This window comes from Idiotropiscis lumnitzeri, chromosome 7, assembly GCF_059441095.1.
Source record: "Idiotropiscis lumnitzeri isolate Australia: NSW breed Sydney's pygmy pipehorse chromosome 7, RoL_Ilum_1.0, whole genome shotgun sequence".
In the NCBI taxonomy this organism is placed as follows: domain Eukaryota; kingdom Metazoa; phylum Chordata; class Actinopteri; order Syngnathiformes; family Syngnathidae; genus Idiotropiscis; species Idiotropiscis lumnitzeri.
Window position 1 is genome coordinate 8,465,666 of NC_142397.1, and position 16,899 is coordinate 8,482,564.

Below are 16,899 nucleotides of genomic sequence, written 5' to 3' on the forward strand. Positions count from 1 at the left end.
AAAAAACAAAAAAAAAAAAAAACAAAAAAAAAACAGGATATATAAATATATAAAACAGAACCGACTCAAGAGAATAAAAAAAAAAATTAAAAAAATATCGAGATTTATTTATATTTGCGGAACTATGGAGCGCCCCCTACTGATGAAAGAAAAATCCACAAAAAAGCTGCACCGTTGTAATAGCCACATGGTTCAAAATCGAAGAAAAAAGCAGCGGCTTATCGTCTGGAAAATGCAATACTTTTTTAATTCCATATCCGTCAATCGGAGTGACTGAATTAAGTAAAAAGATGTGTTAAACAAAGATTGCAGGGTCGCCATCGCACCGCATCGCTATTTAACAATAAAATTAGCATAACTCGCAAATTGCTGATTTTAAGATACAGTTTTGCATCAATTTAGCTAAATTAGACCACATCAGTTTATTCTCAGCACCGAAGACGATGCTCGTGACACGTTTTTGTCTTGACTGGATTGTCTGACACTTCTGTAATAAAACACAAATCATGTTCAATAGTCAGAAGTTTGGCAGTGAGAGTGAATGAAGGAGCATTCAGGTCCAAATTAATTGGCGATGCGTTGTCATTTGAAGCAACGACATGAAAATCGGCACGATCGAAAATAGTAACGATAAAATATTGGGATGAACTTACAATGCATTGAGCATGTCGTCTTCCGTTTTTTCTTGCTGCTGCTGTTGTTGTTGTTGTTGTTGTTGTTGTTGTTGAGCAACGAGATAATTCGGGCCAATTGTATCTCGTTGTTGCCAGGAACTCTTCGTTGGGCCCAACACCTCGTGAAGGTGGTTCCTGTAGTTGGGCTGCTGCTGCTGTTCTTCATCTTTTAGAAAGCGTTGGAGCTGGGAGCCGCGACCCAAACACTGATCGAGTCCTTCAATTGAAGGCAGGCCCTCACCTGGGTTGATTATTGTCCGTGTGAAGTTGTAGTAATAAGGATCCTTGACTCTCTGGTTCATGCCGCTGTCCTCTTCATCCCCGCTGTCCCCCGATGAAGAGGAGGTGCTCATATCGTCGGCCCCGTCCACCTGGCCCTCGGCTGACTTCTTACGACCAGTCCTCCTCTTAACCATCGGCCCAGATCCATCCCCGCTGCCGTAGAACGGAAGATCCTCTTCCCCGTAAGAGCGAACCCCGTAGAAGGGTGTAAGTCCGAAGAACATGTTCGAGCGAGCGCGAGCGCTACGACGAGGGTAGCGCCGCTTGGCCGACCCCGAACCGTCACTGTCGTCCTCGTGATGTGTGTCGTCCGTACCTCTGTCATGATAATCGTCCGGGCCTTCCGCTTCATCTTTCGTTCGTTGAGCGAGGAGGCAGAGGTGGTCTCGGAGCTCGGCGCATGGGTGGTTTTTGTGCGAGTCCTCCTCCTCCGTTTGGGTCTGGGTATCAGATTCTGAACTGTCAGTGCTGCTGGCGGAAGGTGAGGAGAAGAGAGTGGGGCGAGCGCAGTGACGGATCCCCTGGCCGGCAGGAGAAACAGAGGAGGTAGTCGTCATGGGACAGGAGGAAATACCGTCGACGTTGCCGGTGCCGTTGGGGTCGGTCTTAATGTCGGGCTTCTGCGGTGTTACAACGGGTTTTTTAACGGGTTTCTTTTTCTCTCTTGAAGACAAAACTAACTGCTTCATCGTTGGTTTGATGTGGGACTGAAAGGACGTCTTCATCCCTTGGATATTGTCCACACTGGAGCTAAAATTTTCCCTGCCCTTTGAAGAAGACCGATCGTCTCCTGCGTTCTCCACCGGAGGCTTGCCGTGGGATTTGGTGCCGCTTCCGAGCAGCTGAACTTTACTATTGCTGTTGGTGTGAGAGGTTGGATTCGTAACATGCGTGCGGGAGCTGCCAGTGGCTTTAGTGTTATTGATTAGGAGAGGAGATTTGCTATCGTTTTTGCTGTTTTGGAGACGCTTCTCACGGTCTCTGTCTTTGCTTGCCGCTTTAACTTTGGAATGTTTCTCTTTGGTGGCTGGCGCCACCGTGTGTAGGGAGCTTCGTTTGACGTGGTCGTCATCCGCCGGAGTCCTTGACGGCCAAACGGGTTTCATGGCGGCTCCCGCAGCTGGACCTGACGAATAATCATTTGATTTCCGTGCAATAGTCGGGGAGCTGGATTTTCCAACAACCGCGTCATGAAAGAGGGACGATGGCGTGACGCTTCCGGTGCTACCACTGCTGTCTTTCTCCGAGTTGGTCTTGTCCTTGGAGTGGATGATATGAGATGTGGACTTGTGATGAGCCGAAGAAATATTCTGGTCTTTGCTTCCATGTTTGCCGTGCTTGTGAGCCTGCTTGGCGCTGCCCCCTCTGTGATGATGACTGGAGAGGACGGCAGTGCCCACAGGAGGAGAGGACTGGCCAGAGCTGCCAGGTGACAGTCTGGCGTTCTTATTTTCACCGCCACTGTGTTTCGACTGGTTGCCAGGGTCGCTCTCTTTCCCTGAGTCTTTGTTTCTCTCTGTGCTTCTATAACTGGAGTCCCTCGAGGGAGGTCGACCCTTTTCGGAGTCTCTGCTGGATGGTCTGTCTTTTCCTGAATCTCTGCTAAATTGTCGATGCTTTTCAGAGTCCCTTGGCGCAGAATCCCTGCTGATTGCTCTTGTTTTTTCAATCTCCTTTCCGCTCGACTCTCTGAAGGATGATTTGCTTTTCTCGACATCTCTGTTGTTGGACTCTCTCTTGACCTGTTTTGCTTTATCAGAGTCTCGGTTGACGCGTCGCCTTTTTTCAGAATCTTTCAATGAGTCTTTTCCGAGAATTCTTGCTCTGTCCAATTCTTTCATCGCTGGCTTCCTCATTTCTTGCTCTATGGCTATTGATTCACCGGTGTCGGAGTCTTTTTGCCTGAGGTCACTTGATGATCTGTTCCTTTCAGGATCTTTGGAGGCTTGACCTCGACTCGACCCCCTCATCTTGTCTGCGTTTCGTGCTCCCTGGTGCATGGAAGATTGCGGTCGATTCTTGCCTGGCATGAACAGTCTTGCCCTTTCCTTGTCCCTCTGGATCGAGTCCTTGCTGAGGCGTTTAGCCTTTTCGGGGTCTCGGGCGGGTGATGAGATAAGCGGAGGGGGCGAGGTAAGGGGCCGTGGCAAAATGTGAGTCAGTGATTTCACCGCTCTTTCTTTATGTTGCTGATGTGCAGGAGGGGAAAGAGAAGGCGAGCCGTGGCGTTGGGAGTCAATATTCCGTGTGACAGGGTCCAGCGGGAGTTCAGTGATTTGACTCTGGGCTTGAGAGGAACCTCCTACAAAAAAATAATAACAACAGAAGATGTGATGACTAATTGAGCTGCCGATGATCACTCTGACAGTTTAAATTAAAGCTGAGAAGATCATCGCTTTTAGTTTTGGTTTGTATTAGCGAGCACTGCTGCAGCTAATGGAGTTTCAGATGAGTGTAAAATTTAACACAGAAACGCAATTTTCTACCTGGAGAAGGCAGCGGATTTGGGCCTTGCAAGCGCTGGGCGGCAGGTGGGTAGCTGGGTTGTCGGTTTCTGGTGTAGACTCTGAGTTTGGGGCTCTTTGCAGGGGACAGAGTCTCTGCGCGCCTCGGGGACTCAAATGGATCAGGAGACTCTGAAATATGGGGACAAAGGTGAGATCAACAACACAGTGGTTAATCATGGTTCCGAAACTGGAAAACTAAAGTTGGTGGTATCCGGAGTGAATGTGATACCTTGTACGGGAGGAGGACTATGTGCTATCGTGAGATTCTCCTCAGGAACCAGCGTGCTTTTGAATTCAGACTCGCCCACAGGAGGGTGACAAACCAGGATCCGACAGGTGTACACGCAGCGCTTTCGTGCATCCAAAGTACTCCAGTATACCCGAGAACACCTGGAAGAAGGCAGATGATGTCACATGACCTTTTTCAAGACACCAGAAACTTTTTTTTAAGCTTCATTGCTACTGGATTATATTTGTTTCATTCTATTTTGAAAACCATTATATTATATTATATTCTTCCCTAGCTTTTTCCAAAAGAGCATTTAAAATTTTTTTAAAAATTTAAAAAATTCCCTCAATTTTTATCTAGTGATGGAAAAAAATAAAAATATTGTATTCCATATTTTTATTTGGGGGTTGACTTTATATTCAACTGGGACATTCAGGACTCATTTCACTTCATTAGCGGTTGACAAATCACATCGTGTGCCCCGTTTATAGCCATTCACCATTACTGTTATTGCAGCCTTTGCAGAAACAACTTCGTTCCGATTTTATGGTGAGTGGTTAATTTTGCATGCATGCAGTACATAGTGATGTTTTTATTTTCCTGGAATGGGGGAAATTTGGTTTGCAACACTTTATAGGTAAAAGAAAACACATTGGGAAATGGAATCGGCACGCCTCACTCAAAGGTTGTAGAATATCAATCATTCATATCAATAAATCAGCAATGAGTAAGGAGAACTAATAAAAATAATCAAATGTGAATACATAAAGTACATGTATTAATGTGTTTTAAAAAGGGGAAAAAAATACATGATAATCATTTTCTGAGCGAATATGTATAAATGCATAATTTAATTAAATTCTTTTTTTAAACACACTTACTGGTATCCGATGGGAAAAAGTTTGCGTTCACAGTCCGAGAGTTCAGTCAGTACGCCCAAACAGTCAATGGTCATGGAGCCTACAGGAAAGGTGAAAAGTTGCAATCAGACATGAAGCAATGATGCACGAAAATACTTCGACAAAAAAAAATCCCTGGCACTGCTTCACACTACCTATCATCATGTGGACATTTTCAGGCTCCAGTCCTGCCAACCATTTTCGCTTTACACTGATTCCCTCCAGATCAACTACTACCCTGCGGGTCACCTCAAAGCCAGACACCACCTGCGGATAAGGAACAATTTAAAAATAACATTGCAGCGCTTTACTGCATGAGTGAGTCACAAGTCCTAATTGAAAGCTTCCAACATACAGTAAGTACTTTTGTATTATGTTGTACGGAATTATCGAAGGTATAATGAGTCATTGCGGGTTTCTTACTTCTCCCTTAATTAGATCCTTGTGCTTAGAACAATAGACTTTCTTATCTTCCAGAAAGACGCAGTGGCCCTGGCGGGCGCACATGAAGTGGTAGTTGCTGGTGCAGGAGGTGAAGCAACAACCAACTGTGGCTCCTGGCTTTTGACACACATCACAGCACTGTGAGGAAGAACAGGAGGGGAGGTGAACGATAAAGGCTTCAAGAGCCATGCGATAATGATACACTACTAAGACACTTAATAAGATGAACCTGCATTATTAAATGAGATCAAATACTAGAGATGAATCAGATAATTCTACCTTTAGCAGATGTAACTTTAACAGTTTAATTTAATTTGCAATTTATACCCTTTTGTAATCTTTTTAATCCCAGACATTTTCACTTGAGAAAACCCCTCAATTCCAGCGTTTTTCTGGATTTTGCGAGGCCAACAGAATATTGCGTTCTAATGCTATAAAAACACGGAGTAACGGTGCAAAAAAAAAAAAGGCTAAAACGTATAAATACGTCTTTGGGAGGCGGGGACTACGTTTTTGAAAACGTATATGTATGTCTTATGGATTGAATTTAAAGTCGGTTTGAATTACAATTCATCAAACATTTTATGCAAAGTACCACCTAACAAAATAATTAGCTCTTCACGTACCAACCTCAAGACCAACATTAAAATACATTAGCTTAATAGGCCTGTTTATCCTAAAAATAGGCAGAGATTGTTTTCCTGAACATATTTATTATTTTAAGCCACTTTAATGTAGGGGGGAAAGTACTAAAATAATGATTCAATTAAAATGTACAGATTAAATGCTAATATGCAGAAATAATAGAACTGACGAGTACTCGGGCCGTGATTCGTTCAAGTAACATTAGCGGGAGCCCGCATAGAATCACTGGCCTTTGCGAATAAAACTATCTTGCATGATATGCAAAATAGTCTTGTTTTAATTGACACCCAAGTGAGTTATTTTTTTTTCCAACTTTAAATAAATAAATAATACTATTAACTTGCATGGGGGGATGCGAAGATTGCTTTGTGTCTTACCAGCTGCTTTCCCCTGAGAACAGCTATGTGTACATTTTTCAGTGAGCCGTCATCTTCCTCAAACACCTCCGCTGACCACAGCGCACAGTTGACGTGTGTCCACTGATTCTGTCCGATGTACAGCAACCTGCCACCCTCCTGGAAAATACAGACGAGTGGCATACAACGTCGTCTTAGCATTACGTGTGGTCCGAATATGTACGAAATCGACAAGTTACTCACGTTTGTGTTCTCGTCTCCGTATTTTCGACACAGTGCACATTGCCTGTTATCGCTAACACCTCGTGGAGGAGGAACCTCGGGACTGTCTTCACAATCTGGAAAGAAAAGCAACAAATAGCATCGAGGTCACAACATTTGACGTATCGCGACAATTGTTTGCTTAAATAAAGTCTTGTATGCGAATGTTCCTGATCCCAGAAGCACCACATTCACATCTATTGTTAGCTTATGTTTAACTCATCAAATCCGACAGTTTATGAATTCTCAGCAGCAGTTTTTGTTTTCCCTTATATTTGCATGTATTCTGCCCTCGCGGAATGTGCCGTGTTTAATTCAGCAGATACTGTCGCTGCCAATTCTCCAAACGAGACGCAAAGTGCTTCAAGGTGTCAATTTGTCACACATATTTATTTAAAGCACATTCAACACAATATCAATGCCATTATCTATAGTCGCAAAGGAAAAGCTACAAATATTGTAAATTAGCATCCTTATTTTGATCATTTGAAACCATCAAAACAACTGTTACGATACCTTAAACAGAACATATGACAATATCGCAGGCATAGAGTCTGCTTTGTGGAATCAATTGGAAGGGTTAGCTTTAGTCGAGTTAGCATCTGCGTACCACTATTGCCACCTTCAGGTGAAGGCAAAAAGTTTCGAATTTTTTTTTGGGGTATTGTTGTCTGGGTTCCCAGTTGTTTGTAAGTGTGTGTGCCGTACCTGGTATTAGTGGAGGTAGTGGCGGGAGAGATGGAGGGCGCGGGGCAGGGGTTGCTCGAGAGTCTGGTTCAGCAGGGATCTTGGGACAGGGGGCTGGAATGATGTTTTTGATGAGGTGGGGGTGCTCAGAGCGGGACAGCTCCAGTCTCTCCTGCCACTGGGCGTAGTTGTGGTCCAGGGATGGGGGCAAAACAGCATTGGGAAGGAGACCACTGCTGAGGACAACAACAGAACACACGAGAGTCAACAACTAACTCCGATTGACACTGAATAGCACGTGGGGGGGAACAATTCCTATTCTGCTAACATATTATCTTTACAACTAGTAATATATTAACGTTTTATTTGAATTCAAATATAAATGACTGCATCGAAATAATGCAGATGAGGGGGCGCGTATTAACATCATCATGCTTTTTTCCCGCCATATGACAATAAGGTGTAATTGCACATCCACTCCAGTAGTTGGCAGTGGCGCTCTCCTTGCCCTTTTCGCGCAGCTAGTTTTTTGCAACAAAAATGCTATTATTTATAGTTGAGCGTGAGAGTGGGTGGTGGGGGGCGCTAATTGTTTCCTTCTTTCTAGGGGGACCGTAACGGAAAATAATTGAGAAGCACTGCTTTAAGACAAGCTATTTTAAATTATAAATGAGCAAGAAAAAAATCAACGTGAAATAACGGGGATTTTTTTTTAAGTTTTAAAAATAGAATGTGGAAAAAGTCAGTAGATAAAGTCAAATTTTAAATGAGCTTTATCTTTCTCTGCCATTCGATTGTGAGATTATCATTTGTTGAACATGGCAAAATGTGTGAAACAGGCACATATGGCGAAATAAGTCATTTTTCCACAGAATAATCAAAATTAACTTGCAGCTTTTTGGAGAGGAGCTCTCTGTGTACTTTAAAACATACTGCAATAATCATTGGATTTCCTCACAGAGCAATATAAATTTTCCTCAGTAGAACAGTGAGCAATGACACCATGAAGGAAACGCATGCAATCTGGATTCTATTTAAAAAGCCGTGGCAGAGAGAGGACAGCTACTGGATCCACGTGATGGACCATTTGTTTCTTGGTACACAACTTGACAACGCCAACCACATGAAGACCACAAATATGAGTTTGAAAGTGCCACGTGAGACTATTACGGTTCATCTCTCAATAAAGCCAGCAAAGCATAATGCATAATAAATGGTCTGGGAAACCTGATAACTCCAAGGAGGGCGCTGAGTGCTGGTGATTAAGCGACAATGTGTGAATGAGCGTGTGTATCGAGTACAACTCGGGCGCTCACTGGCATCGTATGGCTTCGCGCGGCATGAATATTCATTCCAGAAACCGATCGTCTCTACAAAGAGCATCATTAATTCAATACAACCTTTTCATTAGGAATTCTTAGAGTGAGAGTCGTTCTGCAGCTGCTCTACTCCATCAAGACATTCAAGTTTAAACGGCCTATAATCTGGTCAAAATAAATAAATAAAGTGAATCAAATCGGACTGGTTCGCAGTCGTAGGCATAATGGGGATTTATTCTATTGATCCTCACCCTTTAGGTTTATTCACTCGAGTCAGTAAAGAACTTCAACATAAATTCAGAGTTATATCATCCATTCATTCATTAATTCGAGTCAATCTCACTTGGCCGGAGGCAAGATATGGGTTGATCAGCTTGCGTGTCAGTCAAATTACTCACATTAACATCTACATCAATTGCAGCGGTGTATCGAAGATATAAGAAGTCTACACACCCTTGTTCAAATGGAAGCATGTAAAAAAAAAAAAATTTTTTAAATGAGACCGACATTTCAAAGCCACCATTGAGCTGTCCTGTGCAACATATTTGAAATTTGTTTTAATCATTTTGAGACGGAAGTAAAAATAAATAACGGAGATGATGTGGTTGCACAAGTGTGCACACCCTCTGGTAAGTGACAAGTTGCTGCTTTCATATTCAGAACTAACCACACACATTCAAACTCATGTTAAATGCGAGTCGGCAGCACTCACATCTGCCGCCAAGCACTTCTTACAAACCTCAAATGAATTCCAGCTTCTCTAGGAGGCTTTTCATTACCTTTACCTCTTTTTTTTCCCTAGCAGAATTCTAAAAGATTTGTGCTTACACTGACTGTTATTTCTAATTGTCCATAATTCCAGTTCCAGCTGAAGAAAAACAGCCCCAAAGCATCATGCTGGCACCACCACGCTTCACTGTACTGTAGATACGGAGACAAAGTTCAACCTTGGATTCATTGGACCATAACAAAATCTCCTTGACACGTGTGGGAAAATGTGTTTTGTTCCAAAGAATCCAAGGCTGAAATATTTGGCCTTGTCTCCAAAAGGTGTGTATGGCGCAAATGCAATTCTGTTCACCATAGGTGTGTATTTACATGGGGGCAAGGGATGGCAGATGACACCCTTAACTAAAATCAAAATTGTAATGTTCCTTACTCTCATACACTCATACCAAATTCAATAAATAAATAAAATTATGACTAAAATAATCGTGATTAATATAGTTTTCAGAATAGAGCAGCATTTTCTGTGAATTTTTCTTTCACTGGTAAAGGGGCTTTATAGTTAGAAAATAAGATAAATAAATCTCAATTTCCTTTTCACTTGGGTCTGTTCTGTTTTAATGAGCAAAGTTGTTGCCGTGTTAAAAGGCGCTGTTTTAACAATCTGTTTATGTACCTTTATGTGCATTCACAGTAGGAAATCGTTCTGTACGTGCAGTAAACAATTTAATAAATAATAATCAAATAATTTTCTTCAACATGGAAAACTGTGGCTTATAACCTGGTGCGGCTTGTATATCTTTTTTTTTATAAATACAGCTGAGTTGAGTCAATAATGCGCCTGACGATTGGGTGGCAAGGCAGTGGAAATATACTGCAACACACTCAACTCACTAATGAGGACAAGCAAAAAAAAAAAGCACAACGATGGAAAGACTGATAGGACAATGACGATGACATTTTTGGTTGCTAAGATGCCAAGTATCGTTCCAAACGGACACTATTTTTTAATTGGCTCAAAATAAAACCGTGACCTGTCACCTGTATAGTGGGAACAATAAAAGCAACCCACCGGTAGGATACAATTATATCTCGTGGAGCACAGCAACACAGGTACCGGAAAAAAAAACCAGACACATCATGGTCAGAAAATGCCAACCACTGTATCACTTAGTGCTAATCTTTTCAGCATAATTCAAAAATATGACACCAAGCACAAATCCTCTCAGGGGTTTTGGAAAAACTTTCTTATCTTCCCCTTGATTCCAATTACCTCTCAGCCATTTCTGTCTAACCGTCAAGTTGACCAGTGGGCACGCTTAAATCAGATTCACAGTGGAATCAATTTCATTACTGAGACTCTGAACCTTGACAGAAGCTTTAATCGCAGCGGTAGTCCAGTGGGAGCCACTCGTTTGTCCAACGCCACTCATCGAGTCGATTCAGTTTTGACTTATGGGCTGAAGTCGCTGAAATCCTCAGCTTTCCTCTCAGCCTTTGTATCCACTCCATCTCTTAGAGGATGTTAGCGCGCTCAAACCAACACATTCTATAAATATTAGCTTGCCGCTTTCTGGCGGCCTCCCGCCGCCACACACATGGAGATGGTATAGCATCTCTTTTCTCTTCATTTCTTCTCAGTAATTACAGGCCTCCCCTTAAGAGAAGAGTTTAAAGGCCGTGCTCACGTTACACAACTATTAAAATCAAAATGCTCACAGTGAAACTGGGAAACACTCGACATCATTTGACAGTACAGACTACCAAAGAAAGAGGATTATGATTCGACAAGTTTGCAAATTGCAGTCGAAACTCACTTGGCGCAGACTTTTGGTCTTTCCCAGAAGGGTGAATCTTTTGCTTTGAACCAGGGAAAGTTTCGGTCCATTTGCTGAAACAGAACATTCAGCAGTGATTATTCCTTGACCTAGTATTTGGCACTTTTGCATAAAATATAAATGACTAAACGCATCACTGACGGCCGTTTTACAGTTTTAGAAAGTCTTGTTTGAACATTGCGATGCAGCAGTGATCATTACCCGGATGAAGTAAGACTTGAACATGCTGTTGGCTTTCTTGCTCTCAGGCTGACCACCGTCACTGTTGATTGCAGTCTGAATGATTCGCGCGACGTCGTCACTGAATGCCAGCTGAAAAAAAAAGAAGCGGTTGACATGACTGAGGTGGTGAATTCATTCTGTGACCACGCTCCAAACCCAAAACACGCTTATCTCAAATAATCTTTCCCACACTGGAATAAAATGTACGTACCACAGATCTATAGAGGCCCTTATCCATCTTCTTTTCCACAGACTCCAGGTCTGCAGGGGAATGGCTGGGAGGTGCAGGGGAGGCTTCCGTCAGGACTGGGGGGTCCGGGCCCTCGGGGGAGCGACGAGATGGAAGGCTTTCTTCAGTCTCGGGGTTCAGCTCGGGAGGTTTCACCACCTAACCCAAAGAGGAAGGGTTGAAAAATAAAGCTTGCTCGGATGGCGCCCAATTTGTGTTGTGCCTTACTGCCACCTACAGGACTGGAGGGAAACAGTATCAATCTGAAGTTAATAATTTGTCAATCAAACGATGTTGTTTAGAATTTTTGGTCTTGGTTGAAGTTTGGGGAGGTAAATATTTTACATTTGTCAAAATTGCACTGCATGAATGTCCACATGCAAAAAAAAAAAAGCCAATGAAGCGATTTTTCACATCTGCCGGCCGTGACATGCTAGCAGTGCGTGTTAGCGAATTAGAACTTCTGTTGCGATCGTAGAGTACATGAAAATGCGAATATTGTGTCGGGTGCTGCACCAAGAAACCAACTCCACTGCTCCTGAGTCGCGTAAAACAACTTTGAAGGCTGGAGGGTCGAGGCCAGAACGGTACCGAGATCGCAGCCGGAGGGCGGAGACTGACCGGCAAAAAAGGGTCAAGTGCCCAGCTCTGGTCATTATAATTATATGTATTGACCAAGCATTCCCGAAAAAAAATGTCCCGGCATAAGACCAACATCATGTTACAATAATATAGTGGGCCTAATTGTTCTTAAAAACAAGGCAGAGGTTATATTCCATAAATGCACTTGCATTTGTTTTTGTAAGCCATTGCAACAAACACCGTTCAAACATTAGCACTGTGCTTCAATGTGGGAAAATAAAATGCACGAAAGCAATGATTACATAACGATGTACTGAAAATGTTGAATGAAATGAGAGGGCGTCCTTCCAGCTTGGATGCAAATGTGCGTAACAAACACACCAAACAGATAAAAAAAAAAGGACATTAACTGAGCTAAACAGGCATGAATGACAATCTGTGCTTGGACAATTTGGCGCCAGCTAATGCTAACGTTAGCGGACGTCCAGCAGCAGGAATTAAACGACCAATAAATGAACACGACACATTTAATGCCGACGCCGCTAACCTCTCATGAATGCACACTTGAAAAGGGGAAAAAAAAAATTGTCAAACAGCGACAGTGATGTGAAAATGAAGCTTCAAATCTGCTTCATGAAACAGCTGTTGTATTTTTGAGTCCTCTAGATGGCACTGTAGGTTTAAATAAAGGGTTTAAAAAATTGGCAAGTCAGTGTGCTTTCAGCCCAATGTTGATCAGAGAGTGCCATCTACTGGAGTCCAAAAATACGACAAATGGTTCATGAAGCAGATTTGAAGCTTCATTTACCCATCACTACAGCGACGCCTTCGACGGATTGTAAAGCAACCCACTCGTCCCCTAGTTCACTCTCTGTCTCGCCACCCGGACGTTGATGAGTCGGCATGATGAAAATGTCTTTGCGAATATAATAAACAAATGAAGAGTCTGCGTTTCAAACCTGTCTGTAGCGGAGTAGGTGAGCGGAGGTGCGTGAGTTGAGCAGTGCAGTGAGGATGTGGCGAAGGCGGCCCTGGAGCTCCCCTTCCAGCGCCGTCCGCCACTCAGCCGGCTGGCGGTCAGTACATTTGGTACACGTATAGGCAACACTCTCTGGAAGCTTTGACAGCAGCTCATACATTTCATCTGAGGGAGATCGGGAGATAACGAGTCAATATCTTGCCCATTATGGGCCTCATCATCTTTCAACAGCTCATCAATATGACAACCGTCGCGGTGCAGCTTGTCAGCGTACTTGTCCAAGCGCTGGCAAGTGACAGCGCAAAGTGAGGTGTGACAAGCGTGTGAATCGACAGTAAACAATGTACAATCTTCCATCTGGCATATTTGAGGCCTATACCAACCTGACAGGCTTTCACACTTGGCATGAACCCAACGGTTGCAGCGTCCACACTGCATCGTCTTGCTCTCGTGGTCCTCATCATTGAAGCACTTATTGCAAAGCGAGCAAGGGTTCCCTATGATGAGGTGGAAAAAAACAGGAACGTGAGTTTGTCATCAAATGTCAGCCTTTTCTCACCTCAACAAACAAAACCTTCAGGATGGCCGAGACCAGCATGCCGGCGTTGATATTCATCACCGGAATGTTAACGTTTATTTGGTGCCGATTGACATATTCGTCAAGCATGGAAGAGGGACTTGGCCATCTTGTGAAAAGGTTTGTCAGTCATTTGAATGACAAACAGATCCCTGTGGCGGCGTCGCATCGCTTTGTATATGAGATCAGCACAGGTTTTCGAGTAGAAAATCAAGATTAGGAGGTGAATTAAGAGGGAGAAAAATGCTGACAGCTCAGAAATTGGACATCTTTAGGCACTTCACAGTCGAGAAAATTCATATATTTTGGTCAATAATGGTGTAAACTTTGTCCACTGTATTTCCTTTTGTTTGAAGAGGTATAATTAACAAACTATTAATGCCAAAATGGCTTTCCTGTTAGGTGTCCGTAATGAAGTTCCATGATATGCAACGTTTTCTGACGACGCTAATGGCATTTTTGGACAAAGAGGATATTTCTCCTAATGCTTAACTCATTCACTGCCATTGACGGCTAAAGTCGTCAAAGATCTTTTTTTTTTTTAACTCGAAATATGCTTTTTTTATGAAAACTATCACACGTGCGTCTTATTGTCTTCAGAGTTTTTTTTTTCTTTTTAAACTTTAAACAGCCTTTGTCTCTCAAACGATTTCATTAAACCCGCTGGAGAGGTCCTCGTTATGTTGCTACACTTTAATAAAACTTTAATCAAATCATATCAGTCGTGACTCAAAACTGCGCCCACATCTATCTTGCGTGGTTCTTTCTTTGGCATGACAAAAACCTCAATTGTGTGCTGGCCAGTCACCTTTAGCAAATAGTTTGGCACAGTCGTGACACATGGAAAAGTCATGTGACCACTGGGCGTCCCAGGACTTCCCGGGTTTGGTGGCTCCACAACGCTTACAGCACACACACTTGGTGCAAATCTGGGAAAACAAACAAACATAAAATAAGTTGGGGATTATGTTACTCAAAATAGAATGCAGTTGTGAAAAAAATAAATAAATAAAAAAAACATAGTGGCTGTCTGAGAGAACGAAGAAGATGGATGGATTTGACACTAGTGTGTAGGTTGTGAAAAGGACTTGCTGGGAGGGGCTTGTTTCAAGAATACAGACATAAAGGTGAGAAGGCGCGTCAGAATCAAGAAGCGTCATCATCCTACCCAGACTTTCTTCTTTTTGGTGGGTCTTGCAGGGTGGTTAGGACCCAGGCACTCGGGGTGATAGCTGTTATGGCACTTATCACACTCCAGCAGCTGCTGCTATGGGACCAGAGGAAGACCAGATCATGTAAATATGTAGCAAAAAAAATGGCGTCATTCTACACTAATAATAATCAACTAATGCCGAGCCAACATGCTGTTCTTTTGGCGACTCGGTGGACTAAAAAAGATGTCAGCACGTTCAAGAGAATTTATTATTTGGGCTCTAGTACTCTGGGATGTCCTTCCCGCGGAAATTAGAGTGGCTACATCGATGGAAATGTTTGTTTTTCCACTTAAGACTTTTCTCTACACCCTAGAACATAGTTTCAAACACAAGGCCCGGGGGCCAAATCTGGCCCGCGACCTCATTTTATGTGGCCCACGAGGTGCTTTTCTTTTTTTTTAACAACATTGACAAATGCGATATTGCCATTTGTTTGTTACCAATTCTCTCCTTTGAAAATAAATTGAAAATTTCTTGAACAAACAATTACTTACTGGCTTCTAATTTCAAAACTGGCTTTCCATCAATTTGTATGTATGTAGCCACAGCTGCCCAGGAGGCAGGCTGACATAAGCGTGGCTGCCGGTGTGTGCCTACGGCCCCTCGGACTACCACCAAGCATTCACCCACAGCCCTACACCAGCGTACACCATTTGGAGGACACAATGACATGTGACTTCGAGTCGGACGGAGCGGGAATCTAACCGTGGACCTTTCGGGACGACTGCTATACCTCTGAGTCTCGGCCACCCCAAATGATGGCGACTTGCACTCTAATGAGTCCTAATAGTATATAACATATTATTATTATTATTATTATATTATAACAGTATAATAACAATAATAATTCTCATTTTTAAATGACTGACTTTTAACAGTTTTTTTTAATGTAAAAATATATATATTATGATTGTAGTTCACAGTGGTACGCCATACTGCTCTTTGTAATTCAGTGGTTACGTAACTTCAGGCAGTGAAATCTGAGAGTACAATTCAACAAACACAACACCACAATTACAAAGAAAATCACGGGCAAGTGCTTCGAGCGATGTCTTGCGAGGAAACACACGTGTTCAGAAGTGTATTAGGCATGATTTTTCTGACCACAGAGCTCCCGTTCTCTGGGAGTTGATTTATCAGCAACGGTTTGACACGCCAGTGGCCTCGCCAGGATCTTTCAAGCCGCTCTCTCGTCGTGTAGCGGAGCCAGAAGTGGAAGCCAATCAAAGTAATAAATAACTTAACGGCCTTTAGGCGGAGATTTGTTCCAAACAACTCAGAGCGTGAAAAAAAATCGATTTGCCAAGCAGACCTCCAATGAGCAAATCAATCATATCTGTGTTGCTTATCAACGTGTACTAACAAGAGAAAACAATGAAACAAGCTTTGGATTTCCTGGTGTAAATCAAACGTGTATAGATGTCCATTATGTAAAAACTAAACTGCAATGACAACCATGAGTAGCACGCACAGGATCTGATTTAAATTCTAAAAAAATCAGGGCACAAATCCATAAAGCCGATGCATGTCAGTCTGCGCGCAATGCCAAGAAGCATCTCGAGAGAGAACATTCTGTAGCCTTTTTAAACGCTGTCATCCTAGATTGAGCTTCCTTTGTGCCTGGCCCCGAAAAAAAATGATCCATACTGTACTGAATGACTCACTTTAGTTTTCTGGCGCTGGCGCCCGCAGGCCTGGCAGAAGCGACATCGGCGGCAACACCAGTTTTCAAACTGCTCCTGGAGAGGACGCTCAGACTCCCCCAGGCAAAAGAGATGGAACGGTTCGCAGCATACCTGGCAGAAAACAAACTAGAGACAGGAAACAAACAACACGTTTTGGTTTAATGCATCACGTCATTCCAACAAATGCATTTGAAATGTCAATTTCGTCACCTCAACATTTCCACTGCTTGCACATAAGAAGCAGAGCACCCGAGGTGTGACAGGCACAGAAGTGAGCTGGCTGAGGCCACCCGCCTCCCACACCTTCCCCACATCGTGGTCCCTCTTGAAATCAACTCTGATTCGATGCACTCCGTCGCAGGGCGCCGTGGACTTTGCCTGGCCCCTAGTCGAGGGAGTGCCCAGCCAGTTTAAAGTACAGCTGCCGTGGGATTTCGTGGTCAGCGTCTTCTCGGGTTCATCATAAAAGAGAAAGAAGGTAAAAAAAAAAAAAAGAATGATTTGCCATTTACAGCGTGCACGGTTTGTAAAGTGTCTCAATTTG

The 16,899-nt window shown here is 43.1% G+C and overlaps 1 protein-coding gene across 5 annotated transcripts in view; it reads right to left on the reverse strand.

The window, feature by feature from the left end:
* Positions 1-16,899, reverse strand: part of kmt2a (lysine (K)-specific methyltransferase 2A) — a 45,928-nt gene that overhangs the window by 10,757 nt on the left and 18,272 nt on the right. The window contains exons 8-25 of one of the 5 annotated variants that reach the window (XM_088300092.1): positions 16,566-16,802; positions 16,335-16,481; positions 14,625-14,720; positions 14,265-14,385; positions 13,263-13,376; positions 12,860-13,044; positions 11,301-11,477; positions 11,069-11,179; positions 10,847-10,920; positions 7,006-7,220; positions 6,280-6,374; positions 6,058-6,195; positions 5,015-5,173; positions 4,747-4,858; positions 4,574-4,652; positions 3,693-3,853; positions 3,443-3,592; positions 654-3,258 (exon numbers count right to left, since the gene is read on the reverse strand). In XM_088300092.1, the coding sequence (XP_088156218.1) occupies positions 654-3,258; positions 3,443-3,592; positions 3,693-3,853; positions 4,574-4,652; positions 4,747-4,858; positions 5,015-5,173; positions 6,058-6,195; positions 6,280-6,374; positions 7,006-7,220; positions 10,847-10,920; positions 11,069-11,179; positions 11,301-11,477; positions 12,860-13,044; positions 13,263-13,376; positions 14,265-14,385; positions 14,625-14,720; positions 16,335-16,481; positions 16,566-16,802 (4,976 nt within the window). Of the gene's footprint in view, positions 1-653; positions 3,259-3,442; positions 3,593-3,692; positions 3,854-4,573; positions 4,653-4,746; positions 4,859-5,014; positions 5,174-6,057; positions 6,196-6,279; positions 6,375-7,005; positions 7,221-10,846; positions 10,921-11,068; positions 11,180-11,300; positions 11,478-12,859; positions 13,045-13,262; positions 13,377-14,264; positions 14,386-14,624; positions 14,724-16,334; positions 16,482-16,565; positions 16,806-16,899 lie in introns of all 5 variants that reach the window. The other 4 variants (XM_088300088.1, XM_088300090.1, XM_088300091.1 and 1 more) reach the window with 4 other exon arrangements.